Source organism: Balaenoptera acutorostrata, chromosome 9 (assembly GCF_949987535.1).
Source record: "Balaenoptera acutorostrata chromosome 9, mBalAcu1.1, whole genome shotgun sequence".
NCBI lineage: Eukaryota > Metazoa > Chordata > Mammalia > Artiodactyla > Balaenopteridae > Balaenoptera > Balaenoptera acutorostrata.
Genome location: NC_080072.1, coordinates 102,636,895 through 102,659,849, shown reverse-complemented (window position 1 = coordinate 102,659,849; position 22,955 = coordinate 102,636,895). Strand labels below are relative to the sequence as shown.

Below are 22,955 nucleotides of genomic sequence, written 5' to 3'. Positions count from 1 at the left end.
ATTTTGGAAATGATATCGCAAAATTTACTGGTGTTTAGTCCAAGTTGAGTTCTTTTCAATAGAAACTGAAGTGTTTCTAGTTTGTTTTTAATCAGAAAAATGAGAAAGAAACACAAGGAGATACATTTATTTCTGGGTAACTTTAAGAGTTTCATTATGCTAAGAAAGGGTAGCGATCATTTAAGAAATTAGAAGAGCCAATATAAAACCAAAAAGAAATCAAAGGATCCAGTATAAAACCAAAAGGCTTTATTCCCTAGTTCTTATTCAGCCCTAATATTAACTGATTTGAAAATAAATAATTAAAATAGTTTTTCTTCCTGGAAAGTAAAATATGGCGCCGTAATGTAATAGGGCCCCATATTTTAAATCCTGTGCGAAGCAAACATGGACTGCGGTTAGATGATGCTAGGTCATCACTCTCAGTGCAGAGCAGTGGGTTGGAGCTTCTCTTCTCCAAGTCCATTCCCTGGGCATCTCTGGTCATATCTTGTCTATACAATGTGAAGGGCTTTAAAAGCAGCCACAGCCTGTTTTTCCCTTTCATGTCTGTTCTGCAGTACTTCCAGCAGTGAGATTTCAGGTAAAATGTCTTCTTTTCCAGCATGGGTTGGATTTTTCTTTTCCTTTGAGGCTTGATCACTCAGATTTGAAGGTTTGGGTTTGGGGATGGTCTTAGCGTATTCCAAAGCCTAAAAGCATAAAGATAAAATTTTATTTGAGATGGGAAGTGAACCCTGGATTCCTTAAATTAAATCTAGTCTTAGGAAAGGTTTATTGATAATATAATTGGAGACTATTGCTACAATAATGTACTAAGGGATGGATGGAAATGGAGACCAAATGGAAAATACAAATAATGCAATATAACGCACAGTTTAAACAAAATAAATTAGCCACGTAACAAAATGCTGTGGAAAAAAAGAGAGTTGAAGAATGATATGTACAGTTGTGACTCTGGATGTTTTCTTTATAAAACTGAGTTTTATTCAAGTGCTTGAAAATAGATTTCTTATGTGTTTGATCTATTTAGCTTCTGGCAGTCTTATTAAAACCAAACCTCTATTAAGGAGATATTAACTGACCTTTCCATCCAAAGAGGACTTGTTACAGCTTGAGACCAAAGACATCACTGTAGTTGAGATAAAACTGAGTCTCCATTATTACACCAACTATTCTTGTTTCTGGGTTCTTACAACTCTGGCAATTATTTATTAGAGGTTGAAAAATTTTTTTTCCTTTTCCTTAGCGTATCTATAGATACCTGGATACTAAAAAAAGGCAGTCTTTTTTTCAGTGATGTCAGTTCTGACAGGCATTATAATAAAAATGAGATTACTGAATATGATTTCTAAATCTGCCTTTATATGTTTTACTTTTTTAAAATTAACCATTTTTTAAAATTGAAGTATAGTTAATTTACAATGTTGTGTTAGTTTCAGGTGTACAGCAAAGTGATTCAGTTATATATATATATATACATGTATATATATACATATATATATGTGTGTATGTGTATATATATATATATATATATATATATATATACATACTTTTTCAGATTCTTTTCCATTATAGGTTATTACAAGATATTGGATATAGTTTCCTGTGCTATACAGTAGGTCCTTGTTGTTTATCTTTCATATATAGTTGTGTTATATGTTAATCCCAAACTCCTAATTTATCTCTCCCCACCCCCAGTTTTACAGTTTAATAAGAGTTTCTTGAGAGCTAAAATGGGAATGGATAGTCTATGTAGGTCCTAGAAGGGGAAAAATCTCCAAAACAGAAAAACTCCAGACTTTTCAGTGTGTGTAGGTGACTTCTATTGGAATTTCTAATTATAGACTTGTTGCCTTGAATCTCTTCATGAACAAATAATGGACTGGAGAAAAAAAGAAAAAGTGGCATCATGGAAACTCAATCAAGTGGATTGAGGTCTTCAAGGTCTGAGGAAGAAAGGCAATAGATAGAAAATATGAGAGTCTGTGAAAGAGAACACGAAGTACAAATTCCTAAAAGCACCAAAGGGTCACTTGTCCCTCATGCAAAGGGTCCCATGTCCTTACTGGGACTGAGGCAGAGACTTGTACTGCAAACCTCGGTCTCTCCATAGAACGTATTTCATTCACATCACAACTTAGAGTTGGATGACTTCTGAGAGGGAGAACATCCTGTATTTATCATTTTTATTGAGTAGAGAAACCTATATAGTACCATCCCTTAGGAAAAATATAGAGAATGAACTTGAGAGAAACCAGTGAAGGACTTTCCTCTGAAATAAGCGCCCAGAGATGGCAAGATGCTAATTTCTTAAAACTTATTTAATGGTAGAGAAGGAAATTGATGGTTAATCAGGATTATTAGTTTTTTTCTACGAAATCACCTAACCATTGAATTTTTGTGTGAGAAACTCAAAATACTATACTTGGAGGAAAACATGTGGAAGACTAAAGATAACAGTGAACTTCAGGGAGAAAAAGAGGCTAACCTTCCAGCATCATATGTGTGTATATCATTTTTACATCAATATCTGTGGATGATGGGGAGCCGCAGGAACAGTAGTAGCTAAATCATCCTCTGTGTTCAAAAAACGTGGGGAATTTATTGTCATGAGGTCACAGAGGTTTCCCTTTAATTCTAATTAAAAAGACAATTGCCTTGGTGAGAACTTCTTACCTTCTGCCGAGGGACAGCACATTTATTTTCAGTCTTTGCTATTTGTGGCTTTGACGGGATGGATAGTGCCTTCAAGTTGTATTCCTTTACTTGTTTTGCATATTCCTTTTGCTGTATTAATTTCTGCATCTGTTCAGAGAAACAAAGTGAGGGTGACTCACAGGTCCTGCTAGATCGCTCTGTTCTCTATTTAAATTGACACTAATTTTAGTGAGCTGGGCATACAGTATCAGCCGCACGGGGGAAATGGGATCACCGCGTGTAAGGTGACAGCAGTGAAATGGTTAAGTTAATGTTTCTCCTACAAATAGTTTCTCTTGAGGGGGGGAATGTCACTGCAGTAGCACACCCAGTGTTCACTTAACAGTGGCTAAATCACATTCAGCCTCTTCTTTGTTGCGTTTACCCAATTTATTTTCATTTTTGCTTCCAACTTTGAACTCTACTCTCTTTTTATGCCTTGAGTGCAACTGCAGTTAAAACACATTAAATGAAGATCTCCTTTCACTAGAGGAAAGAGAATAAAGTGGATGCACTTTTCATGGCTTGGGAAACTCTTACCCTGAGTGTCTTCTCTGCAGCCACTCTTCAGTATTATCAAGATAACTCTACTGGGAAAGACCAACGACCATATAACACACATCTCTTTTCATGTGCACGTGCCCCACTTTTCTGTTTGGGCCTTCAAAACTAACTAAAAGGTGGATACATAAAACAACATTGGCTGAGTAATTTTATTTTATGGTAGAAGGAGTGCCCGGGGCTTATTACCAATGCTATTTCAGAAGGGTCTCTATTCAGAGGGAGACACTTGAATTAGGACTTGGTTCTGGGGATATCTTTATCCAGTTTTGCTGGAAGACAAAGGGCAAATCCAATCCTGGAAATGCTATATGTACATCACACTCACTTTGTCTCTGATGGACTCAAGGTCAGGTCCGAGGCCTCCAAGCTTCACGTCTCTGTTCTGATAACCTTTCAGCTTGGAACTCTAAAAATACAATCAAAGAGACAGTTTCTTTTAAAGACTTGTATGTCCCCCACCCTCAAGTTGTCATAACCACATAAGAAAGGGAAGAAGCAAAATGAAGAATGGCAGCCTGTGTGGGCCGTGGGACAGTGGGTGTGTTTCCCAACAATTCTTCCATTTTAATGGTCGTCATTGATAATCGTTTCCTTGGTAATTTGTAGCTGGTGAGCTAACATGTTTGGACTTTTCCACTTCTGCAATAAAAAACATTGAAATCCTGAAAATTATAAATAAAAAATTTCAAGTGAGTAAAATGCTGCTTTGTTATTAACATTTTTAACATAACGGATACATTACTAATTTGCTGCTGCTGCTATGAGTAGTATGTCTAGTTTTGTACTGTTCACTGAACCAACTGATTTCCCTGGAAGAGACGATCTAAACGAATCAGGTAAGCACACTGCTTCGAAGAGAGGGCACCCTGTCTAATGTCATAATATTCAAAAGAAAGGAAACATTTAAGGGTTAAGATTCTAAGCAAGACCCATTGAGAAACTCATTTTATTCAGTGTGATTTTGGATATTTTGAAAGGTACAAATAATTTTATATGATAATGCTTATTACTCTTGCATATTTAAAGGGACAGAGTAACAGACTGTGGCTATTTAATTATTAAATTATGTCAGTTGAGCACAGTAACAGGCAGGAAAAATACTAACGCGCTCCTGACTGTAGGACAGGTTAAGATATTCCCCAAACTCCCACTTTTGACATGAAGTCTGACTTGCTACTTGCAGCAGATACCCAGTCTGAAGCAGCTTAGCTTTAATCATTCCACCAACTCACAAAAGATGTAATGTAAAGCATGAATAATTGCTTATTGCATCCCCGTTGAAGTTCTTACTATCACCTCGAATAAACATCGTGGCTGTCACAGAAAAACAGAACCGAGGGTCTAGCACTGCAGACTCACACAAAGGAAAGAGTGTGGCCCGAAGGGGTCATCTCCAAACGCCACTGACTCCTTGACAGGCTGAGCAGCTTCCAGTGAAGAGATGTTTCTCAAGGGAGAGCGATGGCTCCTAACAGAGTTTGTTCTGGGTGACTGGCAATGAAAACTCCTGGATTTACTTGTTAGCTTCAAGTAATCTTGATTGGGTCTCAGTGCTGTAATTTTGTTTGATCTCTTTCCATCAAAAATCTTTTTAACAGCTTTATTGAGATAAAATTCACACACTACCAGATTCACCCATTTGAAGTTGTACAGTTCAGTGGTTTTTAGTATAGTCATCCAGTTGTGCGAAAGTCACCACAATCCAATTTTAGAACATTTTCATTGTCCTAAAAAGAAACCCCATACCCATTAGCAGTCCCTTCCCTCCCCCCACCTCCAGCCCTAGGCAACCACTAAGCTACTTTCTGTCTCTTCAAAAGGCTTTCATAGTCAAAGAATCCCTAGAATTTACTTTGATTTACCTCTCTTTGGCTGTTACAAGACCAAAAGGTCACAATGGCACTATGCCCCCCCCAATTTTTTAAAATTAAATCAACAATAATAGTCTCATTAGGTCTCCAAACAGGGGGAAAATAAAAGCATGTTTTCAAAAAATCCCTGGTGGGGTTTGCTGCTAGTCTTTGCATGAGGTGCACACAGGGTGACATCAGCCAACCCTGGCTCTAGCTGATGGCTGACCAGACCAGATCTACCCCTTGGAACTGGTGTCCACTGGTCGTGGCTTTGGCAGAGTCTGGCATAGGATCTCCTGGTGGAAGGTTTCTGCCGGCCATCAATCACACATCTTGTCAAGCCAGAAGAGTGACTTTTATTGTAAACGTGGGGCAAAAGGTGCCTGACTTGAAAATGACATTGACTGTCCCGGGAGGACTTGTTTCAACTCTGAGAGGTCGTGCCCCGCTGTGGGGGACACTGTGGGGCTTTCCTCCAGAACATTCCTCAGATGTGTAAGGGTGAGAAAGTTACTCAGAGATGGGACGGAAAACAATGCCTCAAATACTGGGGAACAGCAAGTGAAGGAAGTTTGCTCTGCGGTTGCTAAACTTAATCCAAATAAACCTCGTCTTAGAAGCAGTCAAGCAGCAACACCCGGATTTGTCTGTGACAACAAACACACGAGTTAATTACTGCAGCTCAGCTCAACACAGCTGTCAGAGAACTCCTTAAGCGGTTATTTTGTGGCAGGTTGCGGTAGATATTTTTATTACTGTTTGTCATCACTTGTGCTGTGTTAATCTCGCGCTGCCTGATGTCTGGATTCAGTGGCATGGACAATGCTGGGTGTTCATAAATTGGTCACAACAGAACTGCCAGGAGAAGAGGAACGGTGCTTGGGCCTATTATCTTGACAAATCCTCCAATTTTTAATGTGATTCAAGTCGATTCCCTTGGAAACCACGAGATTTGCTTTGACTAGGAAATGGGCATGACCTGGGTAATGAGTCCCTCTGCCTGGGGCCCTGGCTACCTGCTGTCCTATACAAATAGCTCGGTTCTAAATCATTTTAGCTTCTGGAATGGCTTCCCGGACAAAGAGTGCTTCTGTGTCTTTGTCGGATGTAGGCTGAAAGTCTTGGATGGAGAAAATGGATACGTGTGGATTGCAACATCTCTGAGAGAAAGCAGGAAGGCAGGGGTTTCCCAAGTTGGAAAGAGGGCTTGGGAAGTGGTAAGTGGAAGTTCTCTTTCTTCCTCTTCCCTCCCCTCCCTGATCTTAGATGTCTCATGATACACACCATCGCTGGGTACTGTCCTCTGCCTTCCCTCGGTAAAACACAGATTCAAGCTACCAAGAGTAGAAGGAAGGGAAAGGAAACTAACATTTAGTTGATGTCTATTCTTTGCTAGGCACTAAGCTAAGGTTTTAATACATTATTTCACTTAACTGTCAAACCAAATCTATAAAAAGAACAATTCTGATTGTGTGTATGAGGAAATAGGGGCTCAGGTGAATTAATAACTTGTCTGAGTCACAGAGAGATTAGGTGATGAGAAATTAGAAATGGCTGAGTGCGTGACTTCCACTAAACCCTGCTCATTAGGAATTGTTAAAAGCTTGCGTTTTCAACAATAATCCACAGTTGGCAAGAACCCTAACCCAGAAGGTTCTCTTCCGAGGTAGTGAGTTTGAGCTCTTTTTTAGGCTCTGGTAACTCGTAAATTCCAGAGTGACAGGACGCCCTCACCTTGAGACTGTGTTGGTTCCTAAGCTCTGAATACATTTCCCTATAGAAATAATAATACACACAGTGTCTGGCTTCCTAGTCCAGTCTACAAACCCTATTCTATTTATGAAGTACTTGAAAACAGTACTAATCGTACCTCAGATTAGGTACGATTAACTGTCAAGTAATGATGTTTTGGTGGAAAAATAAGTTACTTATGAACCCAGGAACACATTTCTTCTTATTTACAGTGAAACTGGGGATCGTCCCAGCTCTAAACAACCAGTAGTGGTTTCCACAGCCCAGGCAAGAATTAGGTACCCCGGCAGGACGGAGGATGTGAGGGAGGGTCAGATGAGGAGCTCAAGGAGCCCTCAGGTCAGTGTGTGCGAAGGGGAGGAGGGAAGGACCCCGGGGGTTGTGAGCGAGCTGGAGGCCTAGGCTCTCAGGTGGCGGCAGTGGGCTGGGGCGTTTCATGTGCATCAACCTCTGAGGTTCTATCTCAGGAGGACACACCAAGCTGGTCCTCCTTTTCTTCTCTGCAATATGACCCACTGTCATTCTAGTCCAGCTTTCCCTTCTTCTCTTCAAGGCCACCCTTTCCTTTTTTTCTGAGGCTCCCATGTGGGTGTCCACTGACTTCACGATCCCCTATTCCTGGAGTGCCCTGCATCTGCCCTGCACACCACAGCCAGAGCAGTCTTTCTAAAACATTAATCTAACTGTGGTTAAAATTATTCCATGGCCCCTGCCAACCCGCCCCCTCCCACCAGCTGAGGGATTAGAGCCCTCCTTCTTCCAATGACGAGCAAGATCCTCGAAGACCCGGTCCCCGACCTCCTTCTCCACTGTCACCTCTCAACACTCAGCGCCTCCCACTTTGAGTGACAGCAGCCCTGAAATGCATCAGTTCCCAGCATGCTTTGTGTTCTCTCAAGCTTCAGAACATTCGCTCCCACTGGTCCCTCTGCCTGAAATGCTTTCAGTCTTCCTTCTTTTGCTAACTCTCAATCATCCTCTAAGGTGCCTCACGATCACCTCCTGAAGCTCTGCTTGACCCGCAGGTGGGGATGTGTCCTCCTCTGTGTTCACTGTGCATCTCTCTCTCTTTTCTTTCAACATGATACTGCTGGGGAAAGGGCGTGGCTCGTTTGCTATACATCCCAGCACCTGACACAGTTCCTGGTAGGAATTCAACACATATATGTTGAGTTGAACTAAGGATGGCTCCCTAAATCTGCCTTATAGTGGATGCCCCACTGGCGTCCACTGGTCCCCCGGCTGCTGGGAGTGTTGTCTGCTATGGCTCACAGTCGAGTCCCTCCCTAAGAACTGCCCTCAGCCAGATGGAGCGGCTGTGCCCAAGTTACAACCCTCCCCCAGAGACAGTCAATAGCCAATGGCTGATCCATGTGGGGGAACATCTGGGTTCCTTGCCTCTGAAGGGCCATCCCAACTTCAGAACCCTCATGGGCTTGGCTGAGGCGTCCTTTGCACCAGCCTCAAAGCCGCCCCTTCTCCCTCACCCGGCCCTGCCCCCTCCCTCCCCGACAGGGGTGGTTCCCTGGTAACTCTCTTGCTCACAAATCTCCATTTCAGAGTCTGTTCCTGGCAGGGCCAATCCACCACAGGACTATTGCTTCCAGCCAGTAAACTGGGCAACTATTTCCCTGTTGCCCAGTAAAGCAGAATGCATTTTCCAGCCTTTTCCTTACTATTTGACACTAGAAACAAGTGGTCTTTCCTGAGGGGTTTTTATTGTTTGTAACAGTAGAGAAACACAAAGGACATAAAAAGCCTCCTTCAACGCTCCTTCATTTCTTCCTGGAAACCTTCCTCTTTGCCTCCCACCCCCATTTCCCTTATTTAACAAAGCAGACCTGATGGGAGAGACCTAAGTGCACAAGGGTGCTAGTCATGGTGAATCTTAGGTAAACACAGAACTCAGTAAAGCAAACATTTCAGAAGAAAGCTCAGTCATTGGCTGGCTGTCCTGGGTGTTTTACTGCAGGAGCCGAGGTGGGATGAAGGCTGAGAAGGGGTGGGGACTAGAGAGGAGGAAGGCGGGGGAGGAGGGAGGAGCACCAGCAGCATCCCTATTCCAGGCCCGTGATAAGGAGAATGAAAATCAAGGTCCCTGCGTATTAGCAAAATAAAAGGTTAAGTAAGTAAGATGCTTTTATTACCTTAATGCTGCTTCTTTTCATATGCTTCTTCCCCTTTTCCAGTTGAAACAGATAGCCTTCAGAATTGCTACGGCTAAGTTTCACTTGGTTTCTTTGGCTTCTCTCTGAACTGAGTTGGGATTCACTTTCCACCCTTGACGGTATGGGTGGAAGCGTGACGCCGGGTAAGGCCCCTTCGTGGGGATGCACCTCAGTCAGATGCATTAGGGCTTGCTGGTGCTGCTCCATCGTCCGGGTGAGCCGTGAGTCTGGAGAAGCACTACCAGGTTGGCTCTCAGAGGAAGAATGGAACTTCCTTAAAGGAAAAAAAAAAAAGCACCAATCTGTTAATGAAACCTAGATACATAAGACTTTTAGCATAAAAGTCTTTATGAACCATTAATTTGATGTCTTTATCACTCCCCCAGTCAAATTAATGGTCTTTAGCTTAATCTGTTTATAAATACATTAATTTCTTAATATCCTCTATTTTTTCTTTAGGATATTCTAGCTCTTGCTTAGAACTTTCATTTAGTGCATTCAGAATAGAAAAAACATCATTCTGAAAAATCAAAGGCATTCCCACCACAAAACACCTGGACAGGTTGGATTAAATTAAACAAATGCCCTTTTAATTAGATAGTTGGATTTGTAAGAGAGACAGGGAATCTTCAGAGACCACAAACTAAACAGAAACTAAAACTAAAGCAGATTTAGATAAGATGAAGCTATGGCTTTCTTTGAGGGAGTTTGGACCTAAGTGCTTGAGTTTCACCATTCAACACTGGTATGGGATATGTGAGATCTTGGCTCTGTGTCGGGCAGAGAATCAGAACTAAGATGCCTGCGTGAAGGCTGTAACCCTTGAAGAGCTACACCCTCAATAAAAAGGCAGATTAGTGAAAAACTCATTCACCAGCCTTGGGAAACAACAAAGCAAGCTTATCTGTCTTAGTGTAGACTCTGAGGTAGGAAAAAAATTCCCTGTGAATAGCTATGGGACAATATTTGGGGTTCAAATTTACCTTCCCCACATAATCATGGAAATCCAACACCAAGAAATTAACATAAAGTGATCCTAGAGGAAGGATACCTCTGTAGTATCTGGCAGAAGCAAGTTCTCTGGAAGGATACATTCCCACCCAAGCCTGCCTAGGTGTCTACAGATAAGATGGATAAACATAAGTTCACAATCCAAAATCCTAGAACATGTGAGTAAATAACCTACCAAGTATGAGAATCAGCAGATACACATGCACACACACACACACACAAAGCAGTAGTAGATTTCTAAGAACTTAAGGTAATTGAATATTAGATAGCATTCATAAAGAAGCATGTTTATAATGATTAAAGACATGAAAGAAGAAATCAAAACCCCGAGAAATATATTCTGAAAAAATAACAGGAAGGTTTTAATCAGAACCATATAGAACTCCTAGACATGAAAAACACCATTACTGAAATTTACAACTCAGTGGATACACTAAAGAGCATATTGGAGCTGAAGAGACTTAGAAACTTAGAGGAAATTTCTCAGAAAGAAGCATAGAGGGATAAGAGATGGAAATAAGAAACAGTTAAAAAGACACAGAGTCTAGAATAAGAGAATCAAATATACATCTACTTGGTGTTCCTGAAGGAAAATTAGAGCAAATTTGGGAGACATAATATTCAAAGGAAAAATGGGTGATAATTTTCCAGAATTTATGAAGGAAATGAACCCTCAGATTTAGGAATCCCAGAAAAATCACAATCAGGATTACAAATTTCAAACCTAGATACATCACAGCGAAGCTTCAGAACACCAAAAACAGAGACCTCAAAACCAAGAAGAGAAAAAAAGACAAAGACAAAAAGAATGATAATTACATTGATAAAAGACTTTTCAAAGAAATAGAGAAGCCAAGAAATAGAAAAACAGTGTTTTCAAAGAGGTTAATTCTTTATCAAGTTAAACATAATTTAAGATAGAGAGGAAAGTAAAGGAATTTCCGGTAAATTTACCAGTGAAATGTACTTGCTGAAAGAACTTCTAAAGGATCTACTTCAGGAAGAAAGAGTAAAATGGAAAAAAGAATGGGAGGCAAAGACAATAATAAACAACTGGTTAAATCTAAAACAGCACTGACTCTATACAACAATAATAAAACAACGATTAGTTTTAGAGATATAAGATTCTGTATAAAAATAATATGTATGACACAAAGGGTGACTGGAGTAGAACAATCCGATGATTTTGAATATGTCTGCAGAAGAATAGAAATTTTAACACTAGACTAGTTAATAATGTAAGTTAAAAAAAAAAAGAGAATAGAAAGAGAATATGCATTTCCAAATCAGTAGAGGGAAAAAGTAGCAGAAAGTTCTATCAGTTCAACAGACAATATTAAAAAAATAAAGACAATACGTATTGGAAAAAGTAGGGTGGCTAGGACAAATTAAGATAGTAGAAATTAATCGAAATATATGAGTATCGCAAAAAAATGTAAGTAGTTTAAAGTTTAATATCTGCCCACAAATAACAACAAAAGAAAAGCCAAACAAAAAAACACATGAGAACTAAATAGTTTTACTGGAAAATTCTATGAAATCTTCAAGAAGCAGTTCCAATTGTACATGAAGTCTCCCGGAGGATGTAAAACGGGGGAATTATTTTAAGGCTGGTATAATCTTGATAACACATCCAGACGGGGGCCAGTGACAGATTGGAGAATTTTAAGCCAGTCTCACTTCCTGCATGTGAATGTTAAATCCTAAACAGTGTTAACAAATCAAATCAAGCAATATATTAAAATAGTATGACAAGTTGGGTTAGTCCTAGGAAAAAAAGGGTGATGGAATGTTAGAAAATCTGTTAACACATTTAGCCACATAAAGGATTCAAGGAGAAAATTTTTCAATTGATGCAGAGAATTTGATAACATTAAACATCTATTTATGATAGAAGTTCTTTGCAGGAAACAAATAGGAATAGGAGGTCATTTCCTATTTATCTCCCTAACGACTAAAAGTTAAATATTTTTAATGGCAAAAATGTTAGACTCACTCCCTCTAAAGTCAGGAAAAAAAGGTGAGAATGCCTGCTATCTATCTATCACTATCTCTTCTAGGAAGCGAATTCCGAATCTTATTAATTGTACATTCCATACCTCCTAGTGGAACACTTAAATGTCTTCTGATTAATTCATGTGTGTCAAATTGTCTCCCTACTTTGAAAATAAGCTCCTTGAAGGTTCCCATGCATCATACTACTTTTGTATCTTTTATAGCATTTTAGTCCTATATTCAGCCATATCAGGTATGTAATAAACACATTTGACTGAATGATATCAAGAAATACCCCGATTTTAAAAATAACTTTTCTTTCTTCTAATTGTAGAAGTAATGCATCTACATTGTAGGGAACTTGGACAACTCAGAAAATATAAAGAAGAAATTAAAAATAATCCCAATCTCTCTTGCCAGAAATAACCACTATTGACATTTTTGTGCGTTTTTCATCTTCTCTTCACATTTTGACATAGTAGATAGAGCTCATACTCCTTAAGTGTAATTTTTGTACTGTACTATTTTCTCTTTATAGAAGCATTTCTTCATAAACATGGTTTTTAATGGTTACATATTAAATATTATAATTAATCTAAACATTTCCTTATTCAATTATTGTTGTCATTTCTGTAAATGATATATATATATATTTTATTGAAGTGTAGCTGATGTACAATGCTGTGACAATCTCTGCTGTACAGCAAAGTGACTCAGTTATACACATGTAGACATTCTTTTTTTGTATTCTTTTCCGCTGTGGTTTATCACAGGATGCTGAATACAGTTCCCTGTGCTATACAGTAGGACCTGTTGTTTATCCATCCTAAATGTAATAGTTTGCATCTACTAACCCCGAATTCCCAGTCCATCCCTCTCCCTCCCCTCCTCTCCCTTGGTAACCACAAGTCTGTTCTCTATGTCCGTGAGTCTGTTTCTGTTTTGTAGAGAGGGTCATTTGTACCATATTTTAGATTCCACATACAAGTGATATCATATGGTTGTAAATGATATTTTTACACCCACGTGTTTTTTTTTCTGTATTTTAGATTATTTTATTAGGATAGACCATTACAGAGTTGGAGAGAATTTGTTCCCTCTGAACATTACTTGCGACCCTTAAAATATACTGATCTTTTTTGACTGGGTCCCTCTGCCCTTCTCCCTCCAACCTCTGGTTTAACGACAGTAGAAAAAGTAAAGGAGACAGGGAAGAAGAAAAGAAATACATCAAAAGTGGACTATTTTCTGCAGAAATCAGAGGCAAGGACGTCGTTAGGAGAATTTTTCCTCTTGCCTGACCATCGCCATGAACACCCCCCGCCCCTCCACCCCATCCTCCCCCTCCTATCTTTCTCTAGCAGCCTCTCATTACTCTAGAAAACCACTTGAGAACAAGGAATTCTTACCATAATATTTCTAAGTTCTTATACTTTGTTTCTGTATAAGTCCCTTTGGGTTGCTTCTTATTTTCAGTTGATCCATTATCATTTATGTTAGAAACAGACTGAGAGCCTTTCTGGCTAAGGGATGCATGCTTCTTAGTAAGTTCATGAAGATAGTTCAAGTCCATATTGGAAAGAGTGTCAATGTGTAGCTGCTGATATGAAAATCTTTTCTCTTCTTGGTCTTTGTGTCCTCTTTCTGTATTAACATTCATCATTGAGTGATACCTGGTAGAATTTTTATATAATACCTTGTCAGAAGCCTGGTGTGGTGGAGCAAATTTATTGGAGGTTACTTTGGGTTCCTGGCTTCTCGGTATACCTGAGTATTGTAAATCATTGTTCGGGGCATCCATCATCACGACTGTTTCCTGTTTCACTGCAGTATCTATAGGCTTATTTGGGGTTTGCTGCTGTCTGGAAGAGTTATTCTGGTTTCCTTGACTGACAACCAGCTCTTCAGTCACCAAAGACTTTGGGCCATGCCGGTGTTTATGCTGTTTTCGAATCTTGTGCTTGGCTGGTCTTCTGGAAGGTTGCTGGCCATAGGTTGTTTCTGAAGATTGACCTCTGGGTCCACTGCTTGATTTTGCATTTTCAAATTGAGACCAGTGTTCCTGGTAATCCTAAAAAGATATTTTTAGTTAATATAAAGTTAAAAGATTGGCACTCTTCACAAATTTTAGTGTTTCTCAAACTGGTAGTTAAGACTTCTAGGAAGGTGACCACAGAATTGAAAAGAGATAAAGAAGGAGAACAGAGGGTCCTTTCCTCATTTCGGGCAATGAGAGGGTGATTAGCTGAGTGGTTCCTCCTGGCAGTTTCAGATTATGAATTTTCTAGAAAGAAATAGCTTAGAATGGGCATTATATTAAGGGCAAGTCTTTGACTTAAAATGTTGTAAAATGAAGTATTACCAAATGGGGGAAAAAAGCAGCTTTACCTCTAAAGAGCTGCATACAACGGAAGTGCAAATCAACATCAAAATATGCAAGTTTATCTTAACTAAGATGAATATTTAAAAAAATATTATCCAGAAAGAACATCAACAATTTGCTTTACCCACCAAGTACAAGTTTAATATGAAATACAATTCAGATTATCAGATCTTCTTACTCATATAGGTCAGAAGCTAGAAATGATCTCTTCACCAGATGAAACAAATTAGATTTTATTCAGCGGATTATAAAAGAGTCTGCGCGGTGATAGGACATCTGTGAAACCACAAGGGTTGTTTTGCTTCTGTTCCTTAATATAGCCTGTACTTAGGCAATCAAACATCTGGGGGAAATATTTCAATTTCAGAGCAGTCTTTATGCTTTCCAAAGTCTTGTAACAACAAAATGTACTCCTGGTATAATAGATACACTATGTAACTATATTGTGCTAAGCCATTTAGACATATTTCCCGAGGAATAAAGCGCTCATTACTTTGTGAAAAACTAGCTGAGTTAAGAGGCCTTTGGAAAGAATGATTAAATGCTTACTGAAAACAGTCAGAGGACCATATGCCTCAGTGTGTTATATAACTGCAACATAATTCTTCCTTGCTGAACACACATATAAAAAGCCTCTGTGGCCTGTATCTATGCAACGTTAATCGAAAAATGCAAGTTACCCAGATCATTTGAGAAAAAAACTTGAATAAATCATGTTTTTGCTCAAATTGTTTTAAGGATAAGTTCAACTTTTATTTCACTTTTCTGATATAATTGCTAAGGCTCATCCTACTCCTGTATAATATCATTTAATGGTATTCTGTTTCTCATGAAATCTCATTATAATGATAAGGTTGAGATTATTCAATTTAAAACAGTAATACACAATATGACTTCTTATATCAGTTTTCAAGTAAGAATGACTTATAATTCAAAATTTAGAGTAAGTTTTTAGAATTTGAACTTTCTGGAGGATTGGCCAGGTTCTTAGTAGCTCCTCTAAACTTTAAATTTTTACCTGCGGTGCTCCAAAAAAGAAAAAACTTCCTTTTCTATCTGTATTTCAATTAAGAAGGGTCCTTCCTTTCATGCAATATATTGAGCTGCATGGGGGAAATGTGGGCAAGGAGGCTCTGCCAACAGACAGCCCAAGAGCATCCTTCCTTGTAGTGCATCCAGAAGAACATTGTTATTTACACTCTTGTAGGTGTGTTCATGAAACACAGCGGCTCTTTTCATGGCTGTCATCACTGTTCTTGAAGCTCAAAAAAGATCCCTCTTTGCTATGACCTAGAGATACTTATTAATGCTGATAATGTCATTCTTTTCAATATTTGCTCAGCCTTCTTTTAAATTGAAGGATAGTTGATTTACAACGTTGTGTTAATTTCTGTTGTACAGCCAAGTGACTCAGTTTTACACATATATACATTCTTTTTTTATATTCTTTTCCGTTATGGTTTATCACAGGATCTTGAATATAGCTCCCTGTGCTATACAGTAGGACCTTGTTATTTATCCATTCTATCTATAATGGTTTGCATCTGCTAATCCCAAACTCCCAGTTCATCTCTCCCCCACTTCTCCTTCCCGTTGGCAACCACAAGTCTGTTCTCTATGTCTTTGGGTCTGTTTCTCTTTCGTGCATAAGTTCACTTGCGTTATATTTTAGATTCCACATGTAAGTGATATCATATGGTGTCTGTCTTTCTCTTTCTGACTTATTTCACTTAGTATGATAATCTCTAAGTCCAACCATGCTTGTTCAGCCTTTAAATTGCTAGAAAAATAAGTGACCAGGAACTCTTTTTCTGCTGGCGTCTGACTGTACTTGTCTAGCTCTCTCTCTCTCATTTCCACCAAAAAAACCTATCAAGAATTTTTTTTCCTGGGGTACCAGACCCCAAATCTTGGGTTACCACTTGGTCTTAATCATGTTATACCTTTTGCAGCTGACAATTCAGATGACAGTAGTGCTCTTCACAGGGTGCTTTGTCAACAAGGCCAAGGACTCATCATTTCAGGAGAAACTTCAATTGCCTCGAGTGTTAAATCCACCGTTCATGTAAATGTAAGTGCCCAGAGACGGCATTTCAGTCTCCAGAAAGAAAGACGTTTATGGGCTCGGTGTGATTTCTCTCACCTTCCGAGCAGCCTACTTGAGATCTGAGGTTTACTAAAGATTTATTACCTACAATTGAGGCATCAGGTGTCACTCTTTAGGTGGCAAGACCCTAGTTCCCTGAAGTTAATATACAAAGCCATTCTCAGGCTATTTAATCTCCATCAGCACCGAAATCCTCTATTTCATCCCCCTCTCACTGGGGTTCTTTTGTTACCAACACTCACCATCAGTCCGGACTACATGCACTCAGAATAACTGCTTAATGGCAGTAGGTTTTCCCAGCACACACAAAGCACAGTCCTTTGGCTGGAGCGTTAGCACCGGGGTCTCCCGATGCCTAATGCTGGGATGATAATTTCTCAGTAAGATCTGTGCTCAGTTATTAATGCTCCTTCCTACTGCGCCATCCAAGGGAAGTCTGCCCCCAACCCTGAGAAAGGCAGCATCTGGCTATTTCTCTTTCATGACTTTTCCCGTTTACATGACATAAGCAGAGGGGAGAATGCATGCTTTGATGTCAGCCAAAATGTTAATCTGCTTTAAAACAAAAGCCGTTCTTGTTCTTAGTCACCCTGATCGACCCTGGAGTCCTGAGGGTTGTGCCTGGGCTCCAAGATTAGCTCTGAAGTTTCTTTTGTGTTTACTAACAACAAAACACACATTCTCTGAGTCTGGGTTATACATTCCATTCAATAATATTAATAAAATTTAGAGAACACAGTAGCTCTAATTTTCAGTGCTAGTATAGAAGGACTCTATGCTCAGGTGAATAAAAGCAGCATAGCTCTGTTGATAGTGCTGGAGGAAAACCAAATGAATAGCTCTTTGGAAAGGTGGGAAGATCACTTAGGATGTGGTCACAAGGATGTTGACATAAATAAGTCAAAGATGCTACATATCTTTCGCGCTATCATTTATTTTCCTTGTCTAGAGAGGCAAGAGTTATTTTATTTAGAGGCAAGAAAGGAAACATCCTGTTTCATCCTTTTGAAGACTCATGTATTTGGGGAACTTTCTTCTTTCCCACTGACAGCATGCTCCTTTCCTGGGAAGGATCTTCTGCTGGTGGGAGTGTACCCTCTTGCACTGGCCAGCAAGGGTCTGACCCTTAGCTCAGTACTGTGTCTGGTTCTGAGCACACAGTGGAAATGGGATTTGGAAAATCTGTGAAGATTCACAGGAGAGCACAAAACGATTCAGGGCAGCAAGACCTACGTGGACAGGTAAAGTGACGATGGATTGCTTGGCTTGAAGTAAGGATCTTAGGCATGTGTAAGGCACTTACATAGAAAATGATGAGGATGACCATCAATTCTCAGTATTTTTTAAAAATAGATCTTTATTGGAGTGTAATTACTTCACAATACTGTGTTAGTTTCTGTTGTACAACAAAGCGAATCAGCCATATGCATGCACATGTCCCCATATCCCCTCCCTCTTGAGTCTCCCCCCCATCCTCCCAATCCCACCCCTCTAGGTCATCGCAGAGCACTGAGCCAATCTCCCTGTGCTATGCTGCTGCTTCCCACCAGCCAACTATTTTACATTTGGTAGTGTATGTATGTCGATGCTACTCTCACTTCGCCCCAGCTTTGCCCGCCCATCCCACATCATCAAGTCCATTTTCTATGTCTGTCTCTTTATTCCTGCCCTGCAACTAGGTTCATCAGTACCATTTTTTTTTTCAGATTCCATATATATGTGTTAGCATACGGTATTTGTTTTTCTCTTTCTGACTGACTTCACTCTGTATGACAGACTCTAGGTCCATCTACCTCACTACAAATAACTCAATTTTGTTTCTTTTTATGGCTGAGTAATATTCCATTGTATATATGTGCCACATCTTTATCCATTCATCTGTCGATGGGCATTTAGGTTGCTTCCATGTCCTGGCTATTGTAAATAGTGCTGCAATGAACACTGTGGTGCATGTTTCTTTTTTTTTTTTTTTTTTTTTATTTTAATAATTGAGTTCTATTTATTTATTTATTTATGGCTGTGCTGGGTCTTCGTTTCTGTGCGAGGGCTTTCTCTAGTTGCGGCAAGCGGGGGCCACTCTTCATCGCGGTGCGCGGGCCTCTCACTCTCGCGGCCTCTCCCGTTGCGGAGCACAGGCTCCAGACGCGCAGGCTCAGTAGTTGTGGCTCACGGGCCCAGTAGCTCCGCGGCATGCGGGATCCTCCCAGACCAGGGCTCGAACCCGTGTCCCCTGCATCGGCAGGCAGATTCTCAACCACTGCGCCACCAGGGAAGCCCTGCATGTTTCTTTTTGAATTATGGTTTTCTCAGGGTATATGCCCAGTAGTGGGATTGCTGGGTCATCTGGTAGTTCTATTTTTAGTTTTTTAAGGAACCTCCATTCTGTTTTCCATAGTGGTTGTATCAATTTACATTCCCACCAACACTGCAGGAGGGTTCCCTTTTCACCACACCCTTTCCAGCATTTATTGTTTCTAGATTTTTTGATGATGGCCATTCTGACCAGTGTGAGATGATATCTCATTGTAGTTTTGATTTGCATTTCTCTAATAATTAGTGATGTTGAGCATCTTTTCATGTGCCTCTTGGCCATCTGTATGTCTTCCTTGGTGAAATGTCTGTTTAGGTCTTCCGCCCAATTTTTAACTGGATTGTTTGTTTTTTTAATATTGAGCTCCATGAGCTGTTTGTATTTTTTGGAGATTAATCCTTTGTCTGTTGTTTCATTTGCAAATATTTTCTCCCATTCTGAGGGTTGTCTTTTTGTCTCGTTTATGGTTTCCTTTGCTGTGCAAAAGCTTTTAAGTTTAATTAAGTCCCATTTGTTTATTTTTGTTTTTATTTCCGTTACCCTACGAGGTGGGTCAAAAAATATCTTGCTGTGGTTTATGTAAGAGTGTTTTTCCTATGTTTTCCTCCATTTGTAGTTTATTTTTGTGTATGGTGTTAGGTAGTGTTCTAATTACATTCTTTTACATGTAGCTGTCCAGTTTTCCCAGCACCAGTAATTGAAGAGTCTGTCTTTTCTCCATGGTATGTTCTTGCCTCCTTTGTCGTAAATTAGCTGACCATATGTGTGTCGGTTTATCTCTGGGCTTTCTACCCTGTTCCATTGATCTATATTTCTGTTTTTGTGCCAGTACCATACTGTCTTGATTACTGCAGCTTTGTGGTATAGTTTGAAGTCAGGGAGCCTGACTCCTCCAGCTCCGTTTTTCTTTCTCAAGATTGCTCTGGCAGCCCTTGGGTACTGATATTCAGGGGGAAAAAAGAAACACCCATGTGTTAAAAAAAAAAAAAACAAAAAAAAACATTGCTTTGGCTATTCGGGGTCCTTTGTGTTTCCATACGAATTGTAAAATTTTTTGTTCTAATTCTGTGAAGAATGCCACTGGTAGTTTGTTAGGGATTGCATTGAATCTATAGATTGCTTTGGGTAGTACAGTCATCTTCACGATATTGATTCTTGCAATCCAAGAACATGGTATATTTCTCCACCTGTTTATGTCGTCTTTGATTTCCTTCATCAGTGTTTTATAGTTTTCTGAGTACAACAAGTCTTTCACCTCCTTAGGCAGGTTTATTCCTAGGTATTTTATTCTTTTTGTTGCAATGGTAAATGGGAGTGTTTCCTTAATTTCTCTTTCTGATTTTTTGTTGTTGGTGTATAGGAATGCCAGAGATTTCTGTGCATTAATTATGTATCCTGCAACCTTACCAAATTCATTGATTAGTTCTAGTAGTTTTCTGGTGGCATCTTTAAGATTTTCTATGTATAGTATCATGTCATCGGTAAACAGTGACAGTTTTACTTCTTCTTTTCCAATTGGTATTCCTTTTATTTATTTTTCTTCTCTGATTGCCGTGGCTAGGACTTCCAAAACTATGTTATGTTGAATAAGAGTGGTGAGAGTGGACATCCTTGTCTTGTTCCTGATCTTAGTGGAAATGCTTTCAGTTTTTCACCATTGAGTATGATGCTTGCTGTGGGTTTGTCATATATGGCCTTTATTATGTTGAGGTAGTTTCCCTCTATGCCCATTTTCTGTAGGTTTTTTTTTTTTATCATAAATGGGTATTGAATTTTGTTGAAAGCTTTTTCTGCATCTATTGAGATGATCAGATGGTTTTTGTTCCTTAATTTGTTAATGTGGTGTATCACATTGATTGATTTGCATATATTGAAGAAGCCTTGCATCCCTGGATAAATCCCACTTGATCATGGTGTATGATCCTTTTAATGTGCTGTTGGATTCTGTTTGCTAGTATTTTGTTCAGGATTTTTGCATCTATGTTCATCAGTGATATTGGTCTGTAATTTCCTTTTTTTGTGATATCTTTTTCTGGTTTTGGTATCAGGGTGATGGTGGCTGTGTAGAATGAATTCGGGAGTGTTTCTCCCTCTGCAATTTTTTGGAAGAGTTTGAGAAGGATCGATCTTAACTCTTCTCTAAATGTTTGATAGAATTCACCTGTGAAGCCATCTGGTCCTGGACTTCTGTTTGTTGGAAGACTTTTTTTTTTTTTTTTAAAGGATTTTCTTATTTATTTATTTATTTATTTATTTATTTTTGGCTGTGTTGGGTCTTCGGTTCGTGCGAGGGCTTTCTCCAGTTGCGGCAAGCGGGGGCCACTCTTCATCGCGGTGCGGGGACCGCTCTTCATCGCGGTGCGGGGACCGCTCTTCATCACGGTGCGCGGGCCTTTCTCTATCGCGGCCCCTCCCGTCACGGGGCACAGGCTCCAGACGCGCAGGCTCAGCAATTGTGGCTCACGGGCCCAGCTGCTCCGTGGCATGTGGGATCTTCCCAGACCAGGGCTCGAACCCGTGTCCCCTGCATTAGCAGGCAGATTCTCAACCACTGCGCCACCAGGGAAGCCCTGTTGGAAGACTTTTAATAACAGTTTCAATTTCATCACTTGTGATAGGTCGGTTTATATTTTCTAATTCTTCCTAGTTCAGTCTTGGAAAATTGTACTCTTCCAAGAATTTTTCCATTTCTTCGTGGTTCTCCATTTTATTGGCATATAGTTGTTTGCAGTAGTCTCTTATAATCCTTTGTATTTCTGCAGTGTCAGTTGTGATTTCTCCTTTTTCATTTCTAATTTTATTGATTTGTGTCCTCTCCCTTTTTTTCGTGATGAGTCTGGCTAAGGGTTTATCAATTTTGTTTATCTTCTCAAAGAACCAGTTTTTTGTTTTTTGTTTTTTTAAAGAGATTAGAAGTGGTCCCTGATCAGATTCAGGGCCAGTTGCTTCTCGGAATGTTTGGTGATATTCTTTTTTTTTTTTTTTTTTTAAAGTTTAATTTTTATTTATTTATTTATTTATGGCTGTGTTGGGTCTTCATTTCTGTGCGAGGGCTTTCTCTAGTTGTGGCAAGTGGGGGCCACTCTTCATCGCAGTGCGCGGGCCTCTCATTATCGCGGCCTCTCTTGTTGCGGAGCACAGGCTCCAGACGCGCAGGCTCAGTAATTGTGGCTCACGGGCCTAGCTGCTCCACGGCATGTGGGATCTTCCCAGACCAGGGCTCGAACCCGTGTCCCCTGCATTGGCAGGCAGATTCTCAACCACTGTGCCACCAGGGAAGCCCAAGGAACCAGTTTTTAGTTTTATTGATCTTTGCTATTGTTTTCTTTGTTTCTATTTCATTTACTTCTGCTCTGATCTTTATGATTTCTTTCCTTCTACTGACTTTGGGTTTTCTTTGTTCTTCTTTCTCTAGTTGTTTTAAGTGTAGGGTTAGATTGTTTATTTGAGATTTTTCTTGTTTCTTGAGGTGAGATTGTATTGCTATAAACGTCCCTCTTAGAACTGCTTTTGCTGCATCCCATATGTTTTGGGTCGTCGTGTTTTCATTGTCATTTGTTTCTATGTATTTTTTAATTTCTTCTTTGATTTCTTCAGTGATCTCTTGGTTATTTAGTAGCACACTGTTTAGCCTCCATGTATTTGTGTTTTTTACAGTTTTTTTTCTGGTAATTGATTTCCAGTCTCATAGCGTTGTGGTCAGAAAAGATGCTTGATACAATTTCAATTTTCTTAAATTTTCTGAGGCTTGATTTGTGACCCAAGATGTGATCTGTCCTGGAGAATGTTCCATGTGCACTTGAGAAGAAAGTGTATTCTGCCACTTTTGGGTGGAATGTTCTATAAATATCAATTAGATCTATCTGGTCTATTGTGTCATTTAAAGCTTGTGCTTCCTTATATATTTTCTGTTTGGATGGTCTGTCCATTGGTGTAAGTGGGGTGTTAAAGTCCCCTACTATTATTGTGTTATTGTTGATTTTTCCTTTCATGGTTGTTAGCATTTGCCTTATGTATTGAGGTGCTCCTATGTTGGGTGCATAAACATTTATAATTGTTATATCTTCTTGGATTGACCCTTTGATCACTATGTAGTGTCCCTCCTTATCTC

At 39.6% G+C, this 22,955-nt stretch overlaps 1 protein-coding gene across 3 annotated transcripts in view; it reads right to left on the bottom strand.

Moving 5' to 3' along the window:
- Positions 1-494: 494 nt before the first annotated feature.
- Positions 495-22,955, bottom strand: part of JHY (junctional cadherin complex regulator) — a 61,298-nt gene continuing 38,837 nt past the window's right edge. For 2 of the 3 annotated variants that reach the window (XM_007196703.2, XM_028162487.2), the window contains 5 exons: positions 13,453-14,114; positions 9,017-9,311; positions 3,590-3,670; positions 2,680-2,808; positions 495-692 (listed from right to left, as the gene is read on the bottom strand). In XM_007196703.2, the coding sequence (XP_007196765.2) occupies positions 495-692; positions 2,680-2,808; positions 3,590-3,670; positions 9,017-9,311; positions 13,453-14,114 (1,365 nt within the window). The remainder of the gene's footprint in view (positions 693-2,679; positions 2,809-3,589; positions 3,671-9,016; positions 9,312-13,452; positions 14,115-22,955) is intronic. The other variant, XM_028162486.2, reaches the window with a different exon arrangement.